This window comes from Lolium perenne, chromosome 4, assembly GCF_019359855.2.
Source record: "Lolium perenne isolate Kyuss_39 chromosome 4, Kyuss_2.0, whole genome shotgun sequence".
Classification (NCBI taxonomy): Eukaryota; Viridiplantae; Streptophyta; class Magnoliopsida; order Poales; family Poaceae; genus Lolium; species Lolium perenne.
This window is the reverse complement of record NC_067247.2, coordinates 131,828,666-131,856,617: the sequence shown is the minus strand read 5'-3', so window position 1 is coordinate 131,856,617 and position 27,952 is coordinate 131,828,666. Positions and strand designations below refer to the sequence as shown.

General features: G+C 43.9%; 3 protein-coding genes and 1 long non-coding RNA gene across 10 annotated transcripts; 2 read left to right on the top strand and 2 right to left on the bottom strand.

Moving 5' to 3' along the window:
- The first annotated feature begins 2,854 nt into the window (after positions 1-2,854).
- On the top strand, positions 2,855-3,852 carry LOC139839124 (uncharacterized). The gene is made up of 5 exons (XM_071829170.1): positions 2,855-2,884; positions 2,920-3,182; positions 3,276-3,480; positions 3,576-3,772; positions 3,816-3,852. The coding sequence occupies exons 1-5, from the start codon at positions 2,855-2,857 to the stop codon at positions 3,850-3,852; spliced, it is 732 nt and encodes a 243-aa protein (XP_071685271.1).
- Positions 3,853-6,688: 2,836 nt separating this feature from the next.
- LOC127293931 (protein VERNALIZATION 3) lies at positions 6,689-9,079 on the top strand. Its single transcript, XM_051323644.1, has 4 exons — positions 6,689-6,961; positions 7,591-7,652; positions 7,836-7,876; positions 8,599-9,079. The coding sequence occupies exons 1-4, from the start codon at positions 6,755-6,757 to the stop codon at positions 8,826-8,828; spliced, it is 540 nt and encodes a 179-aa protein (XP_051179604.1). The 5' UTR covers positions 6,689-6,754; the 3' UTR covers positions 8,829-9,079.
- Positions 9,080-14,266: 5,187 nt separating this feature from the next.
- On the bottom strand, positions 14,267-17,812 carry LOC127293929 (uncharacterized). 6 transcript variants are annotated; one of them, XR_007846243.2, is made up of 6 exons: positions 17,346-17,810; positions 16,960-17,053; positions 15,917-15,953; positions 15,393-15,542; positions 14,625-14,840; positions 14,267-14,542 (listed from the first exon to the last, which is right to left on the bottom strand). It is a non-coding gene; the product is annotated as an uncharacterized lncRNA (long non-coding RNA). The 6 variants fall into 6 exon arrangements; XR_007846242.2 differs by having other exon boundaries at positions 17,353-17,810; XR_007846241.2 differs by having other exon boundaries at positions 15,833-15,953; positions 16,960-17,812.
- Positions 17,813-19,108: 1,296 nt separating this feature from the next.
- Positions 19,109-27,729, bottom strand: LOC127293926 (plant UBX domain-containing protein 11). 2 transcript variants are annotated; one of them, XM_051323640.2, is made up of 11 exons: positions 27,533-27,729; positions 27,246-27,310; positions 26,575-26,674; positions 26,321-26,373; positions 26,121-26,202; positions 25,576-25,641; positions 25,414-25,481; positions 23,922-24,134; positions 23,334-23,832; positions 19,710-19,967; positions 19,109-19,569 (listed from the first exon to the last, which is right to left on the bottom strand). In XM_051323640.2, exons 3-11 carry the CDS (start codon positions 26,672-26,674, stop codon positions 19,328-19,330), a joined length of 1,581 nt encoding a protein of 526 aa, XP_051179600.1. In that variant the 5' UTR covers positions 27,246-27,310; positions 27,533-27,729; the 3' UTR covers positions 19,109-19,327. The 2 variants fall into 2 exon arrangements, with proteins under 2 accessions (XP_051179600.1, XP_051179599.1); XM_051323639.2 differs by lacking the exon at positions 27,246-27,310.
- Between the last annotated feature and the right edge of the window lie 223 nt (positions 27,730-27,952).

The window sequence follows — 27,952 nt, the reverse complement described above, 5'->3', positions numbered from 1 at the left end:
TGTTCTGCGGCTGGTGTACACATGGGAAGAGGCCTTGCCCACAAGCAAGATGCCAGCCGTGACTTTCTTCGGCTAAACAAGGGAGGCAATTATTCATGATTTGATGATGCTCGTCAGTTCCTTGAGCGGAGGCATGAATACTGGAGTGATTTAAAGATTTTCAAGAAAGGCCGTGTTGTCCGTGGCCCGAAGCCAATTCCGAAGACCGGAACGGAAATCAAGGCCGAGTTAGATGCTCTTCAGCCTAGCCCTGATGGGAATGGTTTCTTAGGATATGGGGAGACACACCAATGGACTCACAAGCCGTGCTTATGGAAGCTCCCTTACTTTGAGTTTCTCGAGCTCCCGCATAACATTGATGTAATGCACACCGAGAAGAATATCAGTGAAGCCATTTGGAGCACGATTGTGGACACTGAGAAGACGAAGGATAACATAAAGGCTCGAATTGATCAAGAAAGGTGGTGTGATAGGCCGGAGTTGAACATGCAGCCACCTAATGGTGCCAAAAAAACTTGGACTAAGCCACACGCTCCGTTCTGCCTCACAAAGGCCCAAAAAAGGGAGGTCTTCCAATGGATGAAGGACTCCTTGTTTTTCCCCGATGGGTTCGCAGCCAACTGGATGAGGGGCCTGAACATTGAAACGCTGCGAGTACAAGGACTGAAGAGTCATGACTACCACATATGGCTTGAGCGGATAATGCCGGTGATGATTCGAGGCTATGTCCCTGAGAAGACTTGGCGAGTGCTAGCGAGGTTGAGTTTTTTCTTCCGCCAGATTTGTGCTAGGGAGTTAGACACTAAAGTGATTGAGAAGCTGGATGAAGAGGCACCCGTGTTGCTTTGCGATCTGGAGAAGATCTTTCCTCCGGGGGTTTTTTAATCCGATGCAACACATGATCCTGCACCTCGCGGAGGAGTGCTTAAAGGGGGCCCGGGTGGGGCCGTTGGCGATTTGGTCCCGAGAGAGAAACACAAAAGCTTCGTCAAATGACCGGCAATAAATGCAAGATCGAAGCATCCACAAATGAGGCAGTCCTGAACGTGGAGGTGGCAAACTTCACCACTAAGCACTATGATCCCAACATTCCCACAAAGCACAACCCGGTCCTCCGTTTAAATGCCGCCAACAATGAAGAAGTACCCAAGCTTAGCATCTTCGTGGGGCTTGGTGGCAAGTCAAGTGGCTCGAAGCCGTACAGAACGGACCTACCGAGCGGACCTTGATCCACTCGTATGTCTTAAACACCATGGTCGAAGTGAAGCCGTACATCGAGTAAGTGCGAACCATTTAATTATTCGCAAACGTTCACTCGTATGTTCGTGGCTAACTCTTCCTCTTTTCATCGGTATAGGAAATTCAAGGCTATACATTGGAAGAATACCCACAGGGAGCCTACCCCGGAAGAATCCAAGCAAATTTTCGATAAGGGAGGCGGTTTCGGTTTCAGTAGCTGGTTTTGTAATTTGGTACTATTCTATCCAAATTAGCTAGCACTTCCTACATTTATCGGTCATTTCTCGTTCTAAACTTCTTGTGCTAAACTTGTAGGCAAGAACTGACAAAGAGATGAAGTCAGAGCTAAGAAAAATTGCTAGGGGCTTTGACCATTCCGTAGAAGCGTTCAACTCCTATGACGTGAACGGGTATCGCTTCCAGACCCATCAATACACAACAAGCCGGCCCAACGCGAAGACAATAAATAGTGGGGTGGTATGTCAAGGTGATGATGGGCTCCATTACTATGGAAGAGTCGAGGGTATATACGAGCTGAATTACGGGTTTCACAAAGGGCTAAATCCCGTCGTCTTCAAATGCCATTGGTTTGACCCACGTCGGGTGAGACGGGATCCTGAAATTGGGTTGGTCGAAGTTGAAAGGAACTCCATTTATAAGGGAGAGGATGTGTACATCTTGGCAACCCAGGCCTTTCAAGTATTCTATCTCCCGTACGCGTGCAGAAACCCGACAAAACGTCTACATGGATGGGATGTTGTGATGACGGTGCCTTCACGCAATAGGCCGCCCCCGCCAAACAAGGACGATTACCGCCGCGTAGACCCCACAACAAGGAGTGTCGAGTTTTATCAGGAAGAAGGGCTCCCCGGCCATTTCACAATCGGCTTGCCGACTATCGATGACATGGTCGTAGACGATGAACAAGAAGACGCGGGCATGGATGGAGACAATGCAGAAGATGAAGCTGAGGATGTCTGTGCCCCGGAAGACCTGAGTTTGCTCGAGGCGTTCAAAGCAGGGATTGACCTCGATGCAGATGGACCACCTCCAGGTTTCATTGATGATTATTGGTTCGCCGAGCCTGATGACGATGAGGAGACACGCGGTCCAATCACGGATGGCGACACAGGCTACTGATCTATGTAGTAGTAATTGTGAGGCTAGCCTATTTGTAATAACTCCGTGTAATAGAGATTGTCTAGCTAGGTTATTTGTAAGAACTCCGTGCTATGTTTGAGAGAACTCTATGGTAGCTATTTGTTGCTTCCACTAATTAATTAATGTTCATCCTTTTGCATTATTTGTTGCTTTCATTAATGTTCATCTACTTATATTTCTGTTGCTTTCACTAATATTTATCTCTTTACAATATTGCGTACTAATAAACCACTCTCTTCATTTGTGTTTGCAGGTGATTGAAGCATGCCGCCAAAAAAAAGGGGTGGCGGTCTTAAAAAGAAGCTCAAGGACTTGGTAGGTGTAGGGACTTCGAGGCGGGGCCCCCCACCTAGCCCCCCTCCTAGCCCCCCTCCTGTCGCTCCCACAGGGCGGCCTCGTAGGAAGAATGCGACGCGGGTACTCACTCCTAGTCCTAGCCCCCCTCCCGCAGCCGATGATGATGACGAGGAGGAGGAGGGGGTGGGTGGGGAGGACCAGGAGGAGGAGGTGGGTGGGGAGGACCAGGAGGAGGAGGGGGGTGGGGAGGACCAGGAGGAGGAGGGGGACGAGGAGGACCTCTCGGAGGATGAGGGGTTGGGGAACTTAGTGTTCGATCCTGATCCAAGCCTAGAGTGGTGTGAGCCGGAGGATTACCAGTACGTTCCAGCTTTGGAGAGGCTGAGGCCACGTGATAGGAAGCCATATCGGCGTGGGATAACACAGCTCCCCTCGCTGAGAAGCTGGCGCTACAGGCACGTTGTTCTTGTGCCCTATGGAAGGAGGTACATGTTATTTTTTGGCATTTCGTTATCGCAATTTTGTCATTATCAAAATTATTATCACATACATATTGATGTTGTCGTTTCATGGTGCAGCTCGTTCCAGTTTGAAGACCCGACGCAGAGACCGCCACGTGGGTACTCGAACATCCTTGGGGGCCTACTTAGGTGGTATTTCCCTGGGATAGTCAACTTCCCTACTGGTGGCTGCGACGTAGCTTGGAGGTGGGCGCACTACAGCCTCGCGGAAGATCCTCTTGGCCGCGGCACCGCGGCGGATATGGTTGTTGCCAAATTCTGGGTACGTGACTTTTGACTTCTTACCATTCATACACTCTCCTTGGTTCACAATAATTGCACTAATGCCCCTTGTTTTACCTATGTGCATGGTTGCAGAAATACTTCAAGAGGGCCGAGGGCAAGGAGAATGCGTGCGATGATGTCCTACACCAGCTTGCAAGGAAGAGGGTGACTGGCATGCACTACGAGGCACGTATTCAATGCGTCCGCGACTGGCACGCCGACCGCTTCGTCCACATGAGTAAGGAGGACGCTCGCGACACGCTCATGCAGCCGTGGCGCATTTCTTGCAGGTATTTGCATTTTTGTTTTATTGATTTATTTATCGAAATGTAGTTTATTTTACCATAATGGGTTTATCTTGTGCATTTAGAACCCTCTCTCGACGTCGGCAACGACGATAGGTGCTTTCGTGCGATGGTCATGTGGTGGACATGCCCCCGCACCTCAAGAAGCACGAGGAGGGCAAGGCGAAGCGGGCAGAGATGCGAGGTGGATCGCATATCCAAGGCAGCATCCCCATCTCTCTTCACCTGCGAAGGAGGTGAGCAAATTAATGGTTCCTTCATTCTTTGAATTCATGTTATATATTTGTTAACTCCGCAAGGGTGTGTCACTTCACTCAATTACATGTTCTCTTTTGCAGAAGTCGGGACAGAGCGAAGCCTAACGTCTTTGCCGTGCTAAAGAAGATGAAGCAAAGGAAGACGCCCGATCCCGAGACGGGGTCCTTGTGGGTTAACCCGCAATCCGAGACCCAAAGGCACGGCGTATGTCTCCCAGTTCACGCAGAAGCACGGCGAGGACGCCACTCCAGCCGCCGAGGACTTTGACCCAGAGGTCGCGGTGCTTGCGGGAGAAGGCTTGAAGCATGGCCGCCTATGGTTTGGTGACGGGTGCGTCGACCCAGCGAGGGTTCCCTCTCTCCGCCAGATCCGTCGTGGTCGTAAGAGCGGCCAGCCTGAGGTAGAGCCCCGGCCACGGGCTTCGGATCTAGCTGTCGAGCGGTTACGGGTATGTTCTTCCTCGGGTCTCTACATTTCCTTTACATGCTTTCCATTGAAATGTTAATGACATCGCGGCAACACAACGTAGGAGGAGATGGCAGCGAAGGAGCAGGCGGCCCAGGAGCAAAGGGCGCAGATGGAGCAGCAGATTCTCAGCACCAAAGCAGAAGCAGACACGTATGATGCAGCAGATGCAACAAGAAGAGCAGATGATGCAGCAAAGAAAGCAGTACGTATGAGCTGGCTCATGAGCCGACGGCTCTGTCTTCTCCACCGGGAGTCTTCCTCCTCCACCTTACTCCATGTGGATGCCGCCACCGCCCACTCAGACCCGGGGACACCTATCACCGTCAACAACATGAACATCATCCGGAGCATGAACCTCGGTGAGTCCTCTTGTGCCCAACCCGCTACTTGTACTTGTTCAAGTGTTCAATATGCAATGCAAATGTTCATTCCATCAACCTGCTTATAGATTTTATGTCACAAGGCAATGACAATGAGGCCGGCGGAAGCGGAGGAGGACAAGGTTGATGGCATGGTCTTCGTGCACTCGTGGTCGTTGCAATGGATTGTTCGCACTTGTTATGGATTGTAATATGGACATTGCTATGCATGAACTATGTGTGCTCGATGTGGACTCTATGTAACGGATTGTATGCATGAACTATGTGTGCTCGATGTATTTGTGGTGTTGTTGATGTGTTTGGTGATCTTATGTTGATATATATGTTATATATGCTATATTTGTGAAATGCAATATTTGAAATGCAGGGATAATTGAAAAATAGCAAAAAAATGAAAAAACCAGGCCCCTTTGCCGTGTGTGTGCACACGGCAAAGGACATTTGGTCTCTTTGCCGTGTGCACACGCACGGCAAAGGGGCCACGTGTCGCCTAACCGTGCTCCTGGAGCTCCTGGGGCGTGCCCGCATGGTTCTTTGCCGTGCGTGGCAGAGCAAGGCCGCACGGCAAAGCGTCGCACGGCAAACATTGTTGCGCACGGCAACGCAGGGCGCACGGCAAAGAAGTAGGGCGCACGGCAAAGCAACGGCGCACGGCAGCGATGGCGACGCACGGCAAAGATCCCTCGCACGGCAGCGTCCGCAGCGCACGGCAGAGATGGCGACGCACGGCAAAGGGCGTTGCCGTGCAATCCGTCCATGCGCACGGCAAAGGCAGCTTTGCCGTCGAAGACTTTGCCGTGCAAACTATGCCGTGCGTGCACGCACGGCAAAGCCTTTGCCGTGCGTATAGGCCTCTTTGCCGTCCAATGGCTCGCACGGCAAAGCCTGTTTCTCCCGTAGTGTATATACGACTTTGACTTCGGCCAAACCTTATATTTTTTAACAGAGGGAGTAACAAGATTTTGTTTTAGAAAATATATTACTCCCTCCGATTTATATTACTTGCCATTGATATGGATGTATGTAGAACTAAAATATATCTATATACATCTATACTAGAATCAACTAATATGGGTCGGAGGGAGTATTAAATGCAGGAGTACAAAGACATAGTAGCCACAATACATCTTGTCCCGACAGTTTATTTCGTGTATCCATGGTTGATTTCCTTAGCATGCTAATCATACCTGCTACAATCTCCGAATTTTATGATACTTTACATGGAGTGCCGAACCGAATGCTGTGGACCCATTATCTGGAAAAGAGAGAATGCCATGGTGTGACATGGAGTCACGTGTCTGATGTCATAACCAATTAGACTAAGAGCGACAAACGAAGTCTAACACCTAATATGCCTTCGTTCTCCCATGAGGCAACCATGACTACTCCACCACACTCATCTGGCCTAGCTAGCGAGCTTGTCATTTCAGCTAGCAGCGGCAGTGTCGTGCTTGACGGGGCCTGGCCTTAAAGTTAGTTCACTTTTATGCGATAATATACGTTATATGCATCAAACAGGTCCAGATCTAGGGAATGTGTGACGGTGCAGCCTAAAGATTTATTCACAAACGAAAGAGAGGAAATGATCAATGCGCCCGCACTAACCCGTAAAGGATGAAGAAGGAGCTTCTTAACCTATTGCCACCATCTAAATACATTCTTATATGTCCTAGAACATATTCCGAGATTCTTGTAGAAATTTGGCCTCCGGCTAGCTAGTGATCAGGATGTCTTGATCATCCTGATCTATAAATAGCCCCCTTCTCTTCGACATCTTATTAAGCCCTAACAGTAAGCCACATTTGAGCGTCTTACATTATCCTAGCTCATCAAGCTCTAGTAGTGTCCCTTTCTCCCAATCATGTCGATGATAAATATGTCCAGGGACCCCTTGGTCGTCGGGCACATTGTTGGCGATATCGTGGACCCTTTCATGACCACTGCGTCGCTGAGGATCTTCTTCAACAACAAGGAAATGACGAACGGGTCTGAGCTCAAACCATCTCAGGTGTTCAAGGTTCCAAGAGTTTATATTGGTGGGCGAGACATGAGGAACCTCTACACGCTTGTAAGTGTGCATGCTGGAAAATCATTTATTTTGTTTTTAAGACGCTTCACGTAAGATTGCGTCGATTAATCAGCTGTGGTTTTGTTTTCATGTGTTTAACTTAAATTCCGAGACTGGTCCTTGCTAGAAGATAATTTAATTAGGTTTCCGCGTGTCTACATATATTAGTTGACCCAGCTCAGGATATCTCCTAAAGCGTCTACAATAGCCCCTGGAAATATTGAATGGAAAGCAAGGAATATAAATTTCGTGTCGACTTCTAGAGCCTTGAGGCGCTGCGTCTGTTAGTTGATAATCCTAACTCACTTCGGTAAGGTGTAGTATTTGGAGCACAACTCAGTTGTAGTTTGAATTGCGGCCTAATTTTGCATAATGGTAACACCATAATATTGTGGATTTGTCTGCCGTCGTTAAAATTTTGCATATTGGTAACTCAGTATATGATAGCATTGGATATTTTATGAATTGGTGAAAGAGATATAACTCACAATCTTCATATCTAGGTGATGGTAGATATTGTGGATTTGTCTTTGGTCGTTAAAATTTTGCATATTGGTAACTCAGTATATGATAGCATTGGATTTTTACAAATTGGTGAAAGAGATATAACTCATAATCTTTTTATCTAGGTGATGGTAGACCCTGATGCACCTAGTCCCAGCAACCCTACTGAAAGAGAGAACCTTCATTGGTAAGCTCTTCCATTTAACTTTTCTCCACGCGCCTGAGTGGTAATCCACACACCGTCTCCGGCCAGTACAAGTTCACTTTATATGCATGCCCTCGGGTATGCTGCTCTTCGTGGTTGATTAGAGGAACATACGTACTATCGTCTCAACATAGTACTAATTGTCACTTTCTCTTCCATGTCTAGGTTGGTAACTGACATTCCAGAGACTACTGATGCAAGTTTTGGTAAGTGATTTAACTCAGTGGTCCGTCTTGTTCAAGTTGTTCAAGACAATTAATGTTTTAAGTTTCGGCGCCCACAAAGCCAAAGACACCGTCAGGGTTTCTATGCTACAACCAAATAAATAAACATGTAGTAATTAGGATTGCATTTTAAAGAGAACACGATTCTAATTTGACCTTAAGCTTCAGCGAATCGTGGAACGTCAATTACACTCCAACATTTTCTGTAGGTTAGGATTATCAGAAGACATGATTATAGGCAGGAGTGTCAAAAGGATATGTATTTTTCTTAAGACACTGTCAAAAGGGCATGTACAGTACAGATGAACTTTTCATGCATCCAAAAAAATTCTGAAAAAATTAGATCTCCATCTCAGCGTGTAAATATAGGATTTGTTTCAATAAAAAGAGACGCTTGTTATGCTCAATCCGGCTTTGAGATTTAGTTGCATTGCGTCAAATGGAACACCTGTTTAATTGATGAATACATACATAAAACACGATGTTTTGCGATAGAAGAAATTGTGTTTGCTCTCGATGGTTGATTTTTGTATCGACCCTCTCTACTCCAGAATGTGTAAACTATGAATATTTTTATTGGTTTTTAATAAAAGGTTGTGTGCATTGACCGATACAGAGGCCGAGTATCCCCCATTTCGAAGAAAAAAACACGAGTAATCTGTATTGTACTTTGATTCGCTTGTTTACTACATTATATGCAACAGGAAATGAAATAGTCCCCTATGAGAGCCCACGCCCAACAGCAGGAATCCATCGTTTCGTGTTCATCCTGTTTAGGCAGTCAATCAGGCAGGCCACCTATGCACCAGGGTGGAGAGCAAACTTCTGCACAAGGGACTTTGCAGCGATCTACAATCTTGGACCGCCTGTCGCTGGGATGTACTTTAACTGCCAAAGAGAGAATGGATGTGGTGGCAGAAGGTACATTAGGTAATATAGTTGGGGCATTACCTCACATATATATGCCAATATAGTCGTTTCAAGTGTGTGTTTTTGCCTCTCTGAAGGTAAAATAGTAATTGGGAGATAAGTATATTCCTGAAGCATAACATATGCTTGGATGTATTGGGGGATGTTGTGTTGTATGTGTTGTGTTGTGTTGGCATTGTATCCTAGCACAAGATAAGAACTTTATATGGTGGTACACTAAAGACTGCAGCATGTCCTTATTCCCGTTAGCTCTAATTCCAAAGGAGTTGTGAGTTAATATATTTCCAGAAGTTAGAAAATTACATGATCTGGGAGATACGCATTTATACTGGTTGTGATGCTGAAAGACAAACGATGGGCCTTTACCTAGCATTGTGGTAAGGTAGATATATATGTTCTCGACAAAATAAATATATTACTATCGCGAAGATACTAATTACACCCATCATCACAGTATCCTAACGGCAAAACGGATGCACACAACTAAAAAAAAAGAAACAAGAATTACAAAATAGAAAAGTCACTATACAGTGATCTATTCCTTATAAGAGCGGACCAAACACCACCAAAATAGCATCTGAAATCCATCTTCCCTAAAAGCGACGCCTCAAAAAAAGAAACATTGCACAAGCATCGTCAATGATCTGATCATAGATCATTGGTTATTACCTAGGAGAAAGTCCATGCTCACAAAACAATAACTTCAACAAAAACATTGTCAGGCACAACCAATTAAGATCAAACCTTAGATTTTCATCCTGCAAGTTTAGAATTTGAATTTCTCATGTGTTGTCGCCCCCGCTTGTTGATGCCACTGCTCCAAGTCATGCATCACCAAGCCAAAACCCCATTGATGCCACTATTCAAACCACCATTACTAGTCATCAAATCTCGTCTTCCATGCCATTCTCCGTGACCGACTTTATCATGGGACTAAAAACATATCCCACGATGGCAAAAGATTGTGAAGCTTCGCATCACTCCTTCTAAAACCAAACGTTTAGAAAAAACATGGTTGCGCAAGACTGAATCCCATCCGATCTGGTAATCTCCAAGCATGTCGTCCATTGAATTTCATCGGTTGAGTCTTTTGGAACTCGACACTCCAGCCAGATCAACGAAGACATGCATCAAGTAGAATATCGTCATGGCGTGAGAGGGGTCCTAGGACCAAACCCCCTTCATTCGAAGTCAGGCCGACAGTCCCCACACCACCGGCCGTCACCGGCCGCCAGACCCACCGGAACTAGACCAAAAAATCGAGAGCGGAGAATCTAGATGGGACTCAATTTCCATAGCACTTCCTCTTCCACGGGATCACACCGAAGTGCATCGTCGAGGAAGTGGATCAGCGCCACCGCCTCAACTAGAGGACTCTGCCCTAGCCACGCTTGAATGTTGTCACCGCGATCCCCCCCCCCCCCCCCCCCAAGCTCCTTAAGCGTTGGGGACTGCTAGCGCAGACGATATCGGCAGCAACAACGGCGAGGATCTACACCGGAGAGGAGCTTTTGGTGGCGGCTAGGTTGACCGGAGCAGGACGGGAGCCTCTCTATTTTGCGTAGAGTTGGTCCCAACTATATATGTGTATTTTTCTCATGGTGTTCCGCAAACTCTCCCTCGTTTATAATTATCATTATAACACGAGTTACATGTGAAACATATTTGATATCAATATTCAACATATGGCGCGCATCAAATTGAGTAGTACATATATCTTTTTTTCCGAGGGCGGTTGGGGGGTATATATATCTTTACTCTCAACCTCGTGAAGCGATACATAGGGCCAGCCAATCCCATCCCTCCACCAGTTAAATCTCGACATCAAGAAAACATCTGACTCTGTCAGATGGGACTATCTCCTAGACAGACCGCGCCACCTGGGATTCCCTAGTAGATTAAGAAACACAGTCTCCGCCCTTCTCACCACGTCCTCGTCGTGCAATACTTAATTATGAATGGAATCCAAACTAATCCCATCAGGTATGAGCTTGCCACATCTTCCACTCTTCTTTATCAGTTGTTGGGTCAGGCGTCCTCCATTCGCATCATGCTCTATGCAGACAGCGAGGCTATTTTGGTGGTAATTATTAAGAAAGACATTCGAAATCTTTCCTCTATTCTACAGGTTTTTGGCGAGGTGACAAACCTTGTCACGAAATGAAAAGTGTGGTTGCCCCAGTAGATGTTACGCTCTCAATCTTGATGGCATTCTCAGCTATTTGCCGGCCCCTTAGACGACTTTCCCTATGCGTTACCTAGGAGTCTAGGACTCCCTCTATCTCCCTTCTGACTCTGAAGAGTGGACGTCCTGACTCTGAACACGCTCTCAATTGTAGCCAACCGTCCTTGTCCGAAGCTAGCCTACAAGTTCCTTGGGCCCTTTGTTGTGCAGCAACGCATTGGTAAAACAGCATATAAACTGAAAATTGCGTGAGGATGCTCGTATCCATCCAGATTTTCACATCTCTCTGTTGAAGCCTTTCACGCCTGATCATACACACAGAATCAGTAATGCCAAACTGTTGAAATGAATATGATGTCGTGCCGTTTCTCTACTCTTATTCTGAATCCTCATCTTGTGGTTGCTATCTCTAATCAAGACTGGCTCATCCGAGCCGAGCATGGAGTGACCCATGGATTCCCAGAGAGAATGGCTATCATCCCATATAAGTGCAAGGTTGATGCAGATATAGGTAGGTTGTTGATTTTTTTCCTGACGAGACTACAGCTTTACTTTGAGCAAAGGGATATAGATGATATTCTGAAAATCCAAACATCTCAAAGAAATGAAGTTGATTTCATTGCAGGGGAACCAGAAAGAAGGGGAGATTTTACAGTGCACAGCGCCTATTGCCTAGCCCTCCATACGAATATGCAAAGACAGGGCAGGGGTGCCGCAAGGCGCAAGTACGAGAGCTGACGGTGTGAGACCAACTAGAAAACCATATGGCAATGCCAAGTGCCGGACAAAGTTAGGGTTCTTGCATGGAAAGTGTGCAGGAATGCAATATCGACCCGGGTGAATGTGGCAAGAAGAGGCATTGATACAAACAGAATGTGTCCCATTTGTGGGCTTGGAGAGGAGGATCCGTTCCACGTTTTCCTGAGATGTCCTCATGCACAACAACTATGGCGAGCAATGACAGAAGTGTGAATGATGCCGCATGATGAGCTCCTGAAGAACACTGGGCCCAGGGTCGAAGCCAGGAATGTTATCCGGAGGGGGCCAATGAACAAAATTTTGCTTGGAGGGGACCAGATAGGCAAATATCCAAAGATTTAGGGATCAATTCACATATATTTTATGAGATCTTTCAGCAAAATTTCCAGCATAGGAGCGCCATGGCCCCAGCTAGCACCCCCCTAGCTCCGTCCCTGATTGCGCCCAAGTGGTTGTTGCATCTACTGTTAACCATCCTGGACGTGCAACGGGCACCGGTCCTAATGACCAGGCGGATATGGCACGCACACAATGAGCTAACGCATGATAAACCTTTCCCTTCCATCGAAGGATCCCATCGTTTCCTGGTGTAAGATATACTAGGAGGCATTGGCGCGGCGACACGCCGCGCCCGTGGCGGAATCTCGAAAGAGTGATGGCAGAGTTGTATGTAGGTTGATAGTTATGTGGAGTTATGTTGATAGTTATAGTATGAAAGGACGATCTAGTTTTTTTTTTTTTTTTTGAGGTAACCAATCCTTCCTTTATTCATATAGTAACATTTTTGGGTACAAAGAAAGGATCAGGGAAGGAACCCAGCCAAACATGACGACCAGTTTGTAAAGCTACTGAAAAGGTTGCAAAATTATGAGCTTCAACATTACAGGTCCTTCGTTCATAAATAACAGTGGACCTATTGAACTGGCGTCGACGATCCTTAATCTCCATCAAAACAGGGCTATAAGAAGCCAGACTTCCCTCATCGATGGATCGCGAGATAACCAAACAATCTGTGGTCACCTGAACATTTTTAAGTGAGAGATCCTGAGCCAAGGCGAGCCCCTCCGAGCAAGCAAAAGCTTCCAAAGTTGCAGGATCAGAAATGCCTTAGCTGTGAAAGTAACGCACATGTTTTCCCCGGGCTGAGAAAAGCCCGATGCATGAAAACCATGCCCAAACCAGGCCGGGACAAAAATAGGGAAAGCCCATCGAGCCGCGGGCCAGGCCACTTTGTTAAATGGAGATTTCGGGCTACCTAGGCCCGGCCTGGCCATTGGGCCAACAAACGTAGGTCCAGGTCCGGGATCGGCCCATGGCCAGGTATAGTGCACATATATGCAATCAGGGGTAACTGCCTTGCAGGGTGTCAACCGTATGTACACTGGGCTAAGCCAAACGGAGTTCATGTGTGTTGTACGGAGTAGCAAAATTACACGGTGGAGATAATAACTACCATAAGGAGTGGATCTTGGTGCCTCTTTATGAGAGGCGTGGTGTTGTTCAGCTCTTCTTAATTGGTGCTTAGTAAGTGAATCTGTGCACACCAGAATTTGTTCATGCTAAATCACTGCTCGTGTGCTGTGCTCATGCAAGAGGCACTTCTATTGACGAATTGCTTGAGAAAACCCTTCATAAGCTGGGCAACGATAGGAGCAGGCTAATTTAAATGGGCCATGGCAGGAAATGCGGCCCATACTTAGTTAAGCAACTCCAGTGATATTCTCTGCTTCCCCTAAAAAAAGTGATATGCTCTTGTGAGGATGCTGTAAAGGTGAAGGTCGAAAGAGAAACAAAAAGAAAAAGCAAGTGAGCAATCTGGGGGGAGAAGATGGTGAGAATGGGCGTAGAAGGGGGATGGAGGCGACTGTCGTCGGGGGACGGCCGGGCATGAGATTGCTGGGCAGCAGGCCATCTATTTGCTTCTTTTTGGGCGTTGGCACTGGTGTGACCGGAGCACCGGATCTAGACCCTCTGTGGTTAGTTCGTGCTCTACCTTGCAGATGCTAACGCTGACCTCCATCAGCGTTGGCTACTGGCCTGGGCGGTGGTTGGGGCTGAAGCAGCTGGGTATGCGCTCTCTTCCGCTGCAGAGGAGGTGGTTGGGGCTGAAGCAGCTGGGCATGCGCTCTCTTCCGCTGCAGAGGAGTTAGCAAGCTAGGAGGTGCTCTGTCGGAAAGAAGATCCATGGGGATGTAACTGTGTGACGATGAGCAAGAGTGAGCATGGACCAAGCCATCAATGACTGGTATGTTATCTTCTCCTGTAGTGTCCTATACTGTGGTTGGTTCCTGAAAACTGAAGAAAGAACAAATAACGTAGATGCAGTATATTTCTAAATTTAACAGTCCACTGTCTGTCGGAACATATGAGTAATTTGCTCTATCGGTATTCTCTCTATCGAAGTCTTGCTTATTTAGAATCTCAAGCTAAATTGATTAGGCAGCTTTAGGTCCTTTAGATAGCTTTGGGCTTGAGAAGTGACAGTGGCGAGGTGCAGATTCAGTGAGCTGAAGCATAAAAAACTACCTTTTACATGTTTGTACAATACAGATATGCAAGATAACATACATCACATAATAAACAGTCAGACGAAGCAGTTCTCAGCTTATTGCTTGAAAATGTAACAAAGCTAAGTGTTGGCCGTATGCTCCTTATATCGGTAGAAAACATACAAAAAATTAAGAACTGGCCATGGCCACTCCTCTTGTATTTAAACCAAATGCACGAAGCGACTTTAGCTCCTGAGGGTTTGTACACAACTTCTATACTTGCGCCTGAAATTAGTGCTATGCAGTCAGTTTTGAGATTGTCCATTTTAATAGAGATGAGTAAACAAAATAGAATCTGAGAGGTTACCATAGCAGTACCAAAACAGAAAGAGTTCCATGATGGCGACACCATATAGAAATAGATGGAGCACCACGCATTTGCACTTTGTCTGCATATATGTCCAGGCTAGATCAGCTAAGTGCAATTGCAGGACCTTAATTTCCAGCGTTTTTGGTATCGTTTCAGTAGTGGTACACCATGCGGTGCACTTATAAGCAGTTACTAAAAGATAGGCATTCATCCCTGAGGACAAAAGCAAAATGAACAAAAGCATTAGCCAGCAGGTCCAAGTAATAATAATTAATCTACATATAGAGAATGGAAGAGCATAAGAAAACGAACATCCACCGAAAAATGTGACAGTGTAGAAAAAATGTAGTACATGGAAACACGTGTATAAGAATGCCTAGAGATGACCAAGCACTTCTCAGTATACTATATTACTTGGTCGCTTCACCAGATTCATCGAGCGCTAACACTTTCAATCCCTCACTTAATGTTACTCTTGAGATTGCAACATAAAACTGGCCGGGTGAGAAAGCCGGCTTTGCAAGTAAATGCCAACCTTGTTAAGAGCATGACCCTGAAATTTTGTCAATGGTCATTGCATACTATCACAACTTTCTAAAACTATTTCTTCTCAAGGTACCCATAGAAGACAGCCGGCAACCTTATTAGTAGGAGCACGCTATGCCAAGTAAGATGCATCGGAATACATCTCAGAAAGACATGATCAGAAAAAGGCAGCTGTGTGTTATATCAAGTGGAAAAGAGATCCAAGAAGGGCTAGCTTACCCCTCTCGTGTATCCATGGGCACTGCTCCCTCACCAACATGAAGAAGCCACGGTGCAAATTCTTTCAAGCCAGCCTGCTCCTCATCTGATAGCGCATGATTAGACAACCTCGTGTTTATGGGAAGCCTAAGCACATGCTACCATAGGGACCTAATAAGCAAAGAGTCGATGACTTCAGCTATGCTGCTCCTTTCTACAACAGGCAACACTTGCCTGAAATCACCTCCCAAAACAACAGTTTTTCCACCAAAATGAAGAGAACCTAACTCAGCATCTAAATAGCACACGGAACACAAACAATGCAGATTTATCAAAATCATTATTTGTAATTGTGGAACCATGTCAATTTTGATCTCAAGAAGCAGCAACACCTATGATGCAAAGAATCATTGTTCTGCATTTTTTTCCTTGGATAAAATAAAAGTTTGCGTTGTCGCAACCTCTAATGGATCCCTTCGAAGCCACTAAGTTACGCAAAATATTGCATCTTCATCCAATGGAGAAAATCAACTTAATGAGCTCACCGTCTCAAGGGTGATCCATAGGAGACAACACATCATCCTGTAGGCAAGCAAATAGGAGCACTTCATTAATACCAGATCGTACCACACACAATTTCAAAATCTAAGATCATCATGAAGAATCATTATTAGGCAAACCTAGATTAAGACAATAGAATAGGCATGTATTATATACCACAATGAAAAAAAGAAGCAAAATTATATTAAACAAACTGCCCAGGTGAACCTGCAAGTAACATCAGGTAGAACAACTGAGTACCTATGATGCATGTATAATTAAAAATACAAATCACAGTGTTCTATGTACTGTTTTCTTGTTTCCTACATAACAGACTATGGCCAAATAGAAGGAAACAACCTTCTGGTATTTCTTGTCGATGCATAACTACATGTGAAATGTCCAACAATTATTGTGGAGCTGGTGAAAGAAGCAACACTCTAAAAAGGGGATGCAATAGCAGACCTTTTAGTATTAAGCCACAGGTGAATCTGATTTAGCTTGACATTTGTAATAACCAAAAAAATGCGGCATTACATTAGCTGATTGCATATTTTTCTCGAATCATTTACAGTGTGAGCCCAAAAATAAACCTGATATTAGTCTCCATCTTATTTTTCTGGTCCAACAAAGAAAATCCACAAACCTAGACCAGGGAAAGATTACTAAACCATAATAAAAGAATCCAATCTCACACTGCTCATAAATGTATGGTGCATCTAGGCATACCAAAATATTTGCATAGGTTACCAAGAAAATGTATGAACAATTGATCATTCCACTAAAACGAAATGCAAATTGGTATTGACACTCTGCGTGAACAGTGAGCAATAGAACCAATTTATCTATTTAGCAGCGGAACAACTTCCCTTGTAACAACATTACATAAATATTTTGCTTAGATTATGGATAACAGCCTGAATATAGACCACCGCATGGGTATTGTCCAGCTGCTGCCCGAGGGACAAAACTAAGAAGCCCCTGGGAGTCTGAGACGGTAAAGAAACAGTAGCTTTTAAGTTTTCCTTTCAGGTTTGTAGTGCTGTACCTGCCAAGGGCGAGAAAAAGACTTTTGCTTCTCAGTCTTCTAATGCTGCGTTTCATGCTTATGCAATGGAATAGAATGAGCCGTCCGGAAGGAGCTGCAAGGAAACACAGGACGATGAACATACAATCAAATAATCGGTAGAGGATGCCTGTAAAAAAAGGGAAAAGGAAAAGGAAGAAAGAAAAAAGAACAAAGACAGGCGCAGACACTTGGAGACAGAAGAAAGCGTAGGAAGACCATACGCGAACCAGGCGAGGAACAATGGAGCGGAGAGGGCAAACCAAAATCTAATAACTTGCAAGGAGGCAAGCATGAAGGGGAAGATGCAAGAAAGGAAAAAAAAAAACTAAACCAAATCGGAAGGAGGAGATTGGAAGGACTCCAACCCCATACATCATGCCCTTTCCGGCCGTCAGTCAAGCGCCGCTACCCTTTGAAGATTGGAGAGAGGGGGAGGGGGAGAAGGCCGGCAGCCATGGGGAGGGGCCTCGGACTGGGAAGGTCAGGCCACGAGGAGGGGCCTCGGAGCAGGAGGGCTCCGGCAGGGGGGAAGTCGGAGCAACCGTGCAAGGGCACATGGATGACGACCCGCCTGCATATCTCCACCGTGGCCGCTCCTCCCGTGCGGATTCCCTCCAGTAGTACTGCTCCACTCTCCTCTGGCTGCGCGAGAGGTTGAGGAGGTAACCTCGGCGGGGCGCAGCGGATGTGGATCCTTCGAGATGAAGGAAGCGTGGTTCTCTCAAACGGCATGGAAAAGCGATCCTGAGTTCTGAGCGGAGAAAATGTGCTAATTTAGCTTCGGGAACAACCGGATTAAGCGGCGAGCAAAAAAAATTTAAAAAAAATCATCACGACGGTTCCGGGTAACCGGGAGAGGTAGGAAAAGGAAGGAACGGATCAGCCGGTATCCGGTGACCTGCTTGCCTAAAAAAAATTGAGAAATAAAATTCAAAATTACCAGTAGACCAGAGGAGGGACACGCGTCACGTAATGAACAAAGCAAAATCTAGGAAATTACCCCATCTACAGTATCAGAATCGCTAAGGATGCGCTAATCTGTCTAACTTTTATATAGGTATAAATGAATTCATTGCTACTGATTAAACAGTTTCCTAGTGCAGATATCGAGAATGGGAAAATGGTGCTGGACACTAACCTGGGGCTCAGGCGGAAGGACACGGTGGCCATTGAACATAAGAGGAAGTTGTCATGGAAACCTCCGAGAGACGGCGAGACTGGGCTCAATGTGGATGGGGCTTTTAGCAAGGATGGCGCGGGGATAGGCATGGCCATCCGAGACCATCATGGACATGTCATATTTACGGCATGCCGCTCGCTGACACAGTGCCGAGACGCGACGGTGGCAGTTACTAGCAATAGAGGAAGGGCTGCCTCCGGACCACTGGACAAGCCTGAACATCACACTGGAAACAGATTGCGCTGAAGCTATCGAGCTGCTCAATGAGTCAACTCCGAACACGTCAGTTTATGTGTTTAAAATCAATGTAATCAGAGATTTAGTACGGAAAAGAGACGTTAGCATAGCCAAGATTAGCCGTGACAGTTATGTGGTGAGCCACGAGCCAGCAAACCTTGGCCGGGTGACCAGTACAACCCAGTTCTGGCTCAATGACTTCCCTCAGGGAGTTGCTGTAGCCGTTGCTCATGACTGTAACCCTGTACCCAGTTAATGAAGATTCATTCCCCCGCAAAAAAAAAAAAAAAAAAACAGATATGAGCAATGACTCCGTCTGTTCAACAGCTCCTCTATGGATGTTGAATGGCGAAAACTGTGTCTGTATTAGAACACTACACAACTTTCCCACTGCCCTTCTGCACTGTGCACCATCCTATTACATTGACTTCATCCCCACCCAACTGCTGCAGTATTTTTGGTACCGAGTCCCAGTGTATTTAGAAAAAAACTTACAATTTACTTTCAGAAGTAAATGTTGGCACACTATGAGTCCGCAAATTTCATGAAAAGACTCACAGTTTATTAGCTGCAAATATCCTTTTACATTTAGTGCAGCCCACAGACAAAGGCATTTTTCCATGGTCCACATTCAGTATATCGTCACATAAGCATGTTCACATTTTTAAGATTTTTGAACTTAGAAATTCCCTTTCAAGAAAAAGTTCAAAGTGCAAAAACAATTCACACAAATCTATTAATGTCAAGAGAAAGCTGTACACTAAAATAGCAATTGTCCGTAATATGTATAACACTGCTGCCGAGAAGGTGCTATCGGGTGATTCGCATAAACCACATAGTTTGACACAGTTTGTTCCCAGTATATTTATTTATCTATAATTCGTGGAATGGTTCAGGTATCAACTATTTCTGATGCAGTACTGTCACCCACTATTTCTTCTCGTCCCCTCCAAATTCTGTAGAATTCCCATTCCAGAAAACATTTCTATCATCAGAAGGACCTTGTTCTTCACTGCTCAGAGTATGAATGTTGCTACCGAACTGCCGGGGCCGCCTTCTCAAGGTATTTCCAGAGCTATGAGTAGCTGCTTGTTGGCTCCCATTACTGCTGAGAGGTTGGGATTCAGAAGCTGCCCCCATTCCTGGGCGACTCGAGGAAGGAGAGCTCTGTCCTGTACCAGAGAAGTAAACATAATTTCACTGGTCAGAAATAAGAGAACTTACAGAACTTTAATACTACTCTGCAATCACATTCATTCCAAACAGACCAACAAGTATCAGCAGCAGAATCTAAGGAAATAAGAAAACATACTGTAATGCTGTGAGCCTTCATTTCCCAGTTGCTCAGGATTTCCTCTCAAGTAGGACAATGGATTCACGTATGATAAGGCTGTCCCCAGAATGCCAAAATATCCCCAACCACCTGAATTGTCTGAATCCACCATGTGGTCCAAATCACTGGATGGGGATGACGATTGGTGCCTTGCCACTTTAACAGATTGAGGGTTTGGAACAACAACAAGGGCCTGCCGGGTTTCAATGCCCAGCTCATACAATGACGTTTCCATATCTAAACAAGAATTTGACGATCAGTTAGATCCTAAATGGTATCGTGTAAAATCATAACATAGATATCTGATAAAAAAAACAATTGTAATGCAATCGCAGCACAAGTAAAACACAATGCAACCATACCCAAAACACCTTATTCAGTCTATATCATTGCAGCCAATGAAATTAAGTTAACCTCAAGAGGCGGAATTTGCATGCAGATTTTTCTTCTGAAGTCTGCATCAAAAGACCTTTTATCTGAACTAATAGCTAGAAGTAGTTCAGGCACCTATTTCCAACTTATTAACTAAAATGAAAGCGTTACTTCATGCTATCCTACATCTTACCTCTGTTCCAAAATAGGACGTTTTGGTAGGCTAAAGTAGCCTACCTAAACTTCTTACATTTTGGAACAGATGTAGTACCAAATAGATGATTAGAATGTTTGGCTGTGTGCAACCAAACTTTAACACATAAATGCTCTAACACTCCTGGTGAAACGAAACTTCAATAAAACCTGTGCTGTGTTATTAAGGCATAAAAATTACTCAAGTAGATCTCCAAAATGATACAGAAAATATTCAATATTTCACATGCAAACAATATTGGTCGATTTTCGCCAAGAATGAACCAAATGATTATGCTCTTCTAACATTGGCTAACATGTTAGGATAAGTAATGTCCAAAAGTAGAGGCATGGGAGATTATATGCTTGTAAAATAATCTATTTTAAAACGTTACCGCATCTACTCCCTCCGTTCAGTATTATAAGATGTTTTAGATATTACAATGTCGGCTAGGGACAGACCGAACTGAATGAACCTACACACTAGAATGCGTCTAGATACATAAATTTTCAAAAAAAAAGCATCTTATAATGGTGAACAGAGGGAGTATTTTACAAGCTATTTATCATAACCTTCAACTAGTCTTAGTCTTACCAACTCTGCAGCATTTCAAAAGCATACAGGCCTTCTGTTCCTAGATACTCCCACCATCCATATTTACATGGTGCACACAAGTTTTGAGGTTTAACTTTGACCAACAAACATGTGTTATTTGCTACCAAAAATATACAATTGTCTTCGTATTCGAGAAAAAAATTCGACGTCTAATTTTCATGACACAATATACAATTGTCTTCGTATTCGCTGGGTGCTGATGTACTATTGGTTAAATTGATGGTCAAAGTTAAATCATGCAAAACGAGGATGCTATGTAAACAGGGACAAATCGAGTATTAATTTTGCTGCATTCTTGTAAATTTGATGCTAGATTCTCTCTTCGCCCTAATTTATTCACCCTCTTTGCTGGGTAATGATACATGGCTATCAATAAGAGACATCATTCCTCATCATTACAGACTAATGCAACGACAGACAGTGGCGAACCTACAGGGTATGCCCACCACCTGACATACTATGCAGCCCAGGCCAAATGTGTAGCAGAAAACTAAAATAGTCAGCACAGCGAGCGAATCACGTAATCAGCAGTTAGTGATCGATACGAAAAAAAGAAACAGGCAGCAAGGATGGAGCCGAGCAGTTGCACCAGGTCGCCAGGTCATCTCGATCTTGATCGATCTAAAATCCTAGACGTCAGCACCCAGCGACTACGGCCACGCCGCCAAGCCCAGCTAGGTCCAGTTGTAAATGAGCGATCGCTGATCGGGACTTCTGAACTCGGACGCCGGTCACTGCACGCCACAACGCAGGACCTGGAGGTCCAGTTCGTTCTCCGCAGCCTCGCCGGGCACACCAACACGCCGCAAACCAGTAAGTTTGTCTTTCGCTGGCCGTCGGAATCCCACAATAAGAGGCCATGAGCCCACGACAATTGACATCGGGATGCCGCACCCACACGCCAGTAGTCTATGAAATATGATACTATCATCGAAATTGGGTACATAGGAGTATTACTCATTGCTTTGTTTACCATATTATTACAACACAAATTTAAGATTACTTATCAAATTGGTAAGTGTACTTAGCGAAATGGCGATCAATTTCTTTTTGGTACAGCATTCTCATTAACAAAATCCTAGGTCCGCCACTGACAACAGACTGCTAACACCTTGTTTTGGCTCCCAAGAATTGAATTTGCTTCAACCAATTAGGTTGATTTGAAATAGATTCTAAGAGACAAGTTCCAATATTTATGTTTTGATGTCACATTGAAATGTAAGTTATTCCTTACGAAACTTCGTTGTTTAGAATTTGAATCTTGAGTTCATACATACAAATTTTGCTCGAATCAACTGAAATTTGACAACCATTGTTGACGTGCAGGTGAGCTTCAGTGAGCTATATAGGTAGGCCAAACTGTACATGTATGTCCTGTACACGCTTTCATAAAACTTCCATATTTAAATTTCCAACCCCGTGTAGTGTCCGCATGCCAAACAACGGCTTGAGCTTATTGGCGGATCAATTTGTGCATGTGGATCAGACGTGCTTGTATAGGTGGCTTTCCTAAATCTTCATATTTAAATTTTCAAGTTCGCGTTCACACCATAAATTTTTCACTAGATTGTCTGAAATGTTCAGAGATGACTTAAGTCATAGAGGAGCAACTTTGTGCATTTCGGTGGGTCCATGTGTGCATGTATGTGCAACCAATAATTCCATGTGATTCTAGCAAACAATTGGTTTAGTAATATTCTAAGTCTCTGGGATTGGGTTCGAAATTTATTGTTCCAATTCCTGTGGCAGCCAAAGGCTAATGTTCCAGGAATCCAGATTCCAGAATTCTAGGTCCAATTCCCGGAAGCCAAACGAGGTGTAAATTCATTAAATTGTCAGCTTCAGAACTTTCTAGAAGTTGTGCGGGTTAAAATGTGAATTAACGAAAAGGTTTACAAATAAACATTGATAAGAGCAAGTTTAGAAGGGATGGTGATTTATCTCTGCCCTTGAGTTTAGAAGGGAAGGGATGGTGATTTATCTCTGCCCTTGAGCAGACAATAGCAGATTATAAATATAGATACGACATTTTCAGTGTTCCATCTTGAGCTTTAGGGTGGAGCTACTAATGTCAAATGATCCAAACATGAGACCATCAGGAGTAGGATGCTCACCCTCTGTGGAATCCTACACCAACTTGTCGAATTGGTAGTAGGAATCATGTTTAATGCAACATGCAAGTATCATACAGAAGCTTAATCCATAGATTTTAATCGAGCAGACAGTTACTACTTATTCGCAGCTAATTAACGACACATAGTGTAGAACAAGCTCTCGCGGCCTCACCCATGCAAAAGTTGTAAGACTTAAGTATTTTCCTTGTAATAGAGAACTGAATGGGATAAGCCTCTCGTCAAAATGCGGGATAAAAGAATGATTTACATCATACATATGTGCATAGGTGCAGGGTCAAGATTCAGTACCTTGTTCCGTGAATATTTTTCTTGGATAAAGCATCGCAAGATTATAAGATCCAATCGCACTACCTTTGTTTTCATCCACAAAATTCTTCACCTTCCTTAAAACATCTTCTTTTGTCAATTTAATCTGCAGGCTAGGTCCATTAGGTATACGAATGACTAGCTGAATATCATCTTTGTTTGCAGAATCTGAGGTCACATCAACAGCGCTGCTAGTTGTTGCCTTATCTTGTTCCACAGGCAACTCTGAAGAAGTACTTCTACCAGTGATTATGCTAGCAGCTGGCTCAGAAGGAACTGTATTGCTAATCTCACCCACCTTATTCTTTCCTTTTAGTGGTGGTGTACTACCTGTTTGATTTGGATCCGTGCAACTGTCCATATTTGAGCTCGCTGAAAATTCTGGCAACACAGCCTTACGTGCTGAATCTAACTTCTCCTCAGTGGTTATATTGCATGAAGCTGAATCTGATTTTGAGCTTTCACTTGTCTTGAGAAGTTCCTGGTGTAATACAAGCAGTAAGTTATCCCTTTCCTTTCTCATGCATAAAACTGAATTGTAGCAGACTAAGGACAGCAGGGAAAACTTACAGCTTGGGTTATGCTACTAGGTGGTTGTGCTACCAGATCAGTAGAATTAGTAGATCCACGGACTGAAGAAGACTCTGGAAATTGACTTGGTGAATTAGAATGATCTTCTGAAGTAGATGAACTTTCTGTAGAAGGCATATTGGTAGAAGCGGTATTCGCAGGATCAGCCATTCTTGAGGCAAGTGATGCTGCTAACAAGGTTGCTGCTGTCTCCTACAACAATCCACAATAGACCGTATTTAGCAAAGCTATAGCACTAGTCTGAAAGTGTAAAGGATGTCTTAACACAGATCATATAGTAACAGGTACCAAAATCATAATATGTTATACAGAGAGGAAGACAACTCTTATTCCTTTTCTGGAATATATGTTTGCCCGCAGATCAATCAGAAAGGTCAGATTTTGATGTAAAAGAACACAAGTATAAATCCAAAACATACAAGAATATAATTTAACACTGTGCGATGGTTGTTATTGAACCATCATCTCAAGCGACTGTATGGCGGTGAGATCACTCATGAGTTCAACTGAATTTTAATAAAAGAGTCGCCTATCCTCCGATTGATTAATATATTTTCTCTGACCCATGCACTGATGCACATGAATGTTAATCAAACTACAGATTTGTACCACACAGTTCTATTTATAGCTATATGCTTACAAAGTCAAATCATTTGAAATGTGGCAGAGTTGAATTGAACTTACGAACTAAAAAGTTGTTCAATCAAAACAAAAGAAACTAGAAAAGGAAGCTTTTTATACCCTCACCAAAGCCCAGATGAACGCATTATAGCTTAAAGCAGCTGATGTATTGCTTTGTGCAGCTGTAGTGACTTAAGAATAAGAATTGGCTATGACCTGCACGAGCCTATTACAGCCACTATAGCATGCAGTGTCACGGCAATTCAACAGATGCATTTCTAGGTTCCATACGATCAACTTTTTTTTTCCAACTTCTAGTTATCTTGCTACCTAATTTTTCTGTCGTCACCCCAAGACTTGACACAGGGACAATACTAACTATAATTCTTAAAAAGGACAAGTTATTTACTTAGATATTGATTGATTAACATCAGATTGGTGCAATCATACGGGAGCATTTGGCACCTGCCATTTCTCCACTATCCTATCAGCAATCAAAACACTAGTTTAACTAGCTATTTGAAGTGTGTGATCTAGAAACTGAGGCAAACCATCATCTCAACAGCATCTCTATCGGTTTTGGAATCACAAAGCGAATCGCGCGGCAGCCACCACGGCGCATGCACCACCGTGGGCACCAAGTCGTTTTTGCATGGGATATACACACAGAAAATATGTACATATTGTTCCAGTGAGAAGGACAGAGTTGTAAATTACTTAACTCTCAAGTGGGCTCTGCTACCCAAAGTGATAAAAAAATGCAAGTATAGAAATGAAAATAACTGAAAACAACTACGGAACAAGCTTGCAGTAAACTCTAAGAATGATCTGTATTTTCAGCAATTTATACCTGCAGGTGAAGGGCAGCCCAAGCCTTCTCAATGCTTTCCTTAAGATCTTCGGGGCTAATATACCCCTCTGCGAAAAGACTCAATCAAGCACTGGTCCAGAATAGTCACTTAATGAAAGACAATTTCATCACAGAAAATTGTAAGTATTAATGTGTCCATACCATGATTCCATAGCATAGCGCCATTCAGTCCAACGACAGATACACTTGGGATAGACTTCTGTGGATCTGGTTGAGAAAAAGTCAAGGACAAAACTGCGCAAGAAAATTAGAACATGATTATAGTCATAGACATGAGGAAACAACATATTCTTCATTACCCTGCAAGACCTGTCCCATGGATGCTAAGATGGGACCATTTAAGTACCAAAAATAGCTGTAAAAAGAACTGGAAATATAACGTTGTAACTTCTAAATTAAGCATATTAAAAACACGTTTCACCATTGAAGATAATTGCAAACTAGATAAACACCATCAAATAATTGATACCAGAGTTTTAAGGCAAGAATGTGATGTTGATCCAGCAGCTAATCCAGAGTGATCATCAGCATATTATCTTTTTCTTGAACACGCCCCAACGAGTGTGTCATATTGTATTGGAAGAAAACGCCAAGAAGGTGCAGACTACATCCCAAACAGACTAAAAACAAACAAAAAAAAAAGGATGCCAAAGAATCAAAAGGCAAATGTGTGTGTAAAAGGATACAGATAGCTGAAAATTGCAATGCATCAACATTGCCATGTTTTAGTTGCAAGAATATGCAACATCTGCTAATCACCCCAGCCACCTGTGAAATACAAACATAAGTGGTTGCACAAAAAAATTGCTAATGCAATATGTTGCTACTTACTAAAAAGAAAGAAAATGATTCGTTTGTTCAACGAAGGAGGTTTGAAGAAACTCACATGTTCATCAACCAATGTAGACTGTTCAATCCTACTTGAGGCCTCATCTTCACCTGAAATGAAGCAATTAATGTCTTATCAATAGGTTGGACTACTTTCAGATATATTAAACTAGCACTAGAATATCAGTCCGCATAGGATTGTATTGGATAGCATATTTAGTTATGCATGGATATTGTCAACCATTGTTGGGCTATCAGAAAGTAGTACAAAGATAACATGGCTGCAAGAGTTGAATTTAACAACAATCTTACCTGATATGTAGATTACAAAGAGTTTTTTCTCCCTTCTTGATTGATTAATTGCCTCTGGAATTGAACCTTTGTACGTCAAGGAATCAATTGTATTTTCCATCTACGGTTAGAGAAAGAGAAAATGTATCATTGATTACATCAATCAAAGAAAATTTTAGTTCAAAATTGTCTCTTTACAGATAGTGATGCCAACATAATTGGAGAATTTGCACTAAAAGGTTTTATTCTCTTTTCGTCATCCTCTTGAGGAACTACAAAATCTTCCCTAATTGTTATGCACAAGGCAATTGTCTAGTTGGCCATTCAGTCAAGTGTATCCAATAATATAACAACAAGAGTGTGCACATGGAACTAAATGAAAAATCTCGAAATAAATATACATTTCCATCTCGTGACCAAACACAAATCTAAATGTGTTTCCACGGCCTATGCTGCCTAAATGCCCCTTTCCACCCCGTCAAACCATACATCCAAGAACACTGAGATCACCAAGAGCACCGCAGAATCCTAAAACACCACTGGCAATAAGTGGTACGCGAAGGCCAGCTAGGGCCAAATATGTGCAGTAATCTAATCGAGGCAAAGCACGGAGGGAGCCAATAACTAAACCCGAAGCAGAAAGGTAGCTCAAGAATTCAGCGGAATTCGCAGACTAGTCAACCAGGGCTTACCTAGCAATAAGCAGACGGTACTACCAAGATCGATCAGGAACAGGGCGTAACTCCGACGACCGAATCTGTACACGCACAAGCACAAGCTAGCGCGTCAAACACATCACAAACTATCCAAATCGCATGTCAGTGTACCAATTAGAGGTTTATTCTAAACTAACAGCGGAATTACACCCTGCTCCCCAGAACATTGCTGAAACCTTTCGGAAAGAAGAGCGGAACTAATCCGTCGCCAGAAATATTGGTCAAGAACTCAGCGGGGGAGTGGTGCTGACCAATTGACTTACAGAGGAAGGTCGATCCGGATCCCGGATACGGCAGGAGGGAAGATCGAAGGACGAGTGGGGCGGCGGAGTAGGCAACGAGCAGGCGGCTTCTTGGACCGGCGATGGTCGGCAGCCGACTGATACGAGTCGCGGAGGGGAGAGATCGACTGGAGCTATGGAGGATGAGGCTGTACGCCACTACGCCTGGCCGAGACGAACCCGGTTTTTTGTCTTGAGATACAGACGAACCCGGTTGAGGCTGTACGCCACTACGCCTGGCCATTTTTTTTTCTTTTCTTTCTTTTTTTTGAGAATTTTTTCTTTTGTTTCTGACGACTGTTATTTTGTCTAGCTATACGTGAAACACGAGTACACATCCCATCCGTCCATAATTAAGTGTATGTTGAGCTATAAAAAAAATTAAGTGTATGTTTTGTTAAG

Excerpts from the sequence above, each read along its gene's own strand:
- LOC139839124 (XM_071829170.1), top strand. The coding sequence starts at position 2,855 with ATGATGATGACGAGGAGGAGGAGGGGGTGG. Across the intron at positions 3,183-3,275 it reads CTTGTGCCCTATGGAAGGAG|CTCGTTCCAGTTTGAAGACC; the intron begins GTACATGTTATT and ends TTCATGGTGCAG. Across the intron at positions 3,481-3,575 it reads TGGTTGTTGCCAAATTCTGG|AAATACTTCAAGAGGGCCGA; the intron begins GTACGTGACTTT and ends GCATGGTTGCAG.
- LOC127293931 (XM_051323644.1), top strand. The coding sequence starts at position 6,755 with ATGTCGATGATAAATATGTCCAGGGACCCCTTGGTCGTCGGGCACATT. Across the intron at positions 6,962-7,590 it reads TGAGGAACCTCTACACGCTT|GTGATGGTAGACCCTGATGC; the intron begins GTAAGTGTGCAT and ends CTTTTTATCTAG. Across the intron at positions 7,877-8,598 it reads GACTACTGATGCAAGTTTTG|GAAATGAAATAGTCCCCTAT; the intron begins GTAAGTGATTTA and ends TATATGCAACAG.
- LOC127293926 (XM_051323640.2), bottom strand. The coding sequence starts at position 26,674 with ATGGAAAATACAATTGATTCCTTGACGTACAAAGGTTCAATTCCAGAG. Across the intron at positions 25,482-25,575 it reads CGCTATGCTATGGAATCATG|AGGGGTATATTAGCCCCGAA; the intron begins GTATGGACACAT and ends GTCTTTTCGCAG. Across the intron at positions 24,135-25,413 it reads GGGCTGCCCTTCACCTGCAG|GAGACAGCAGCAACCTTGTT; the intron begins GTATAAATTGCT and ends GGATTGTTGTAG.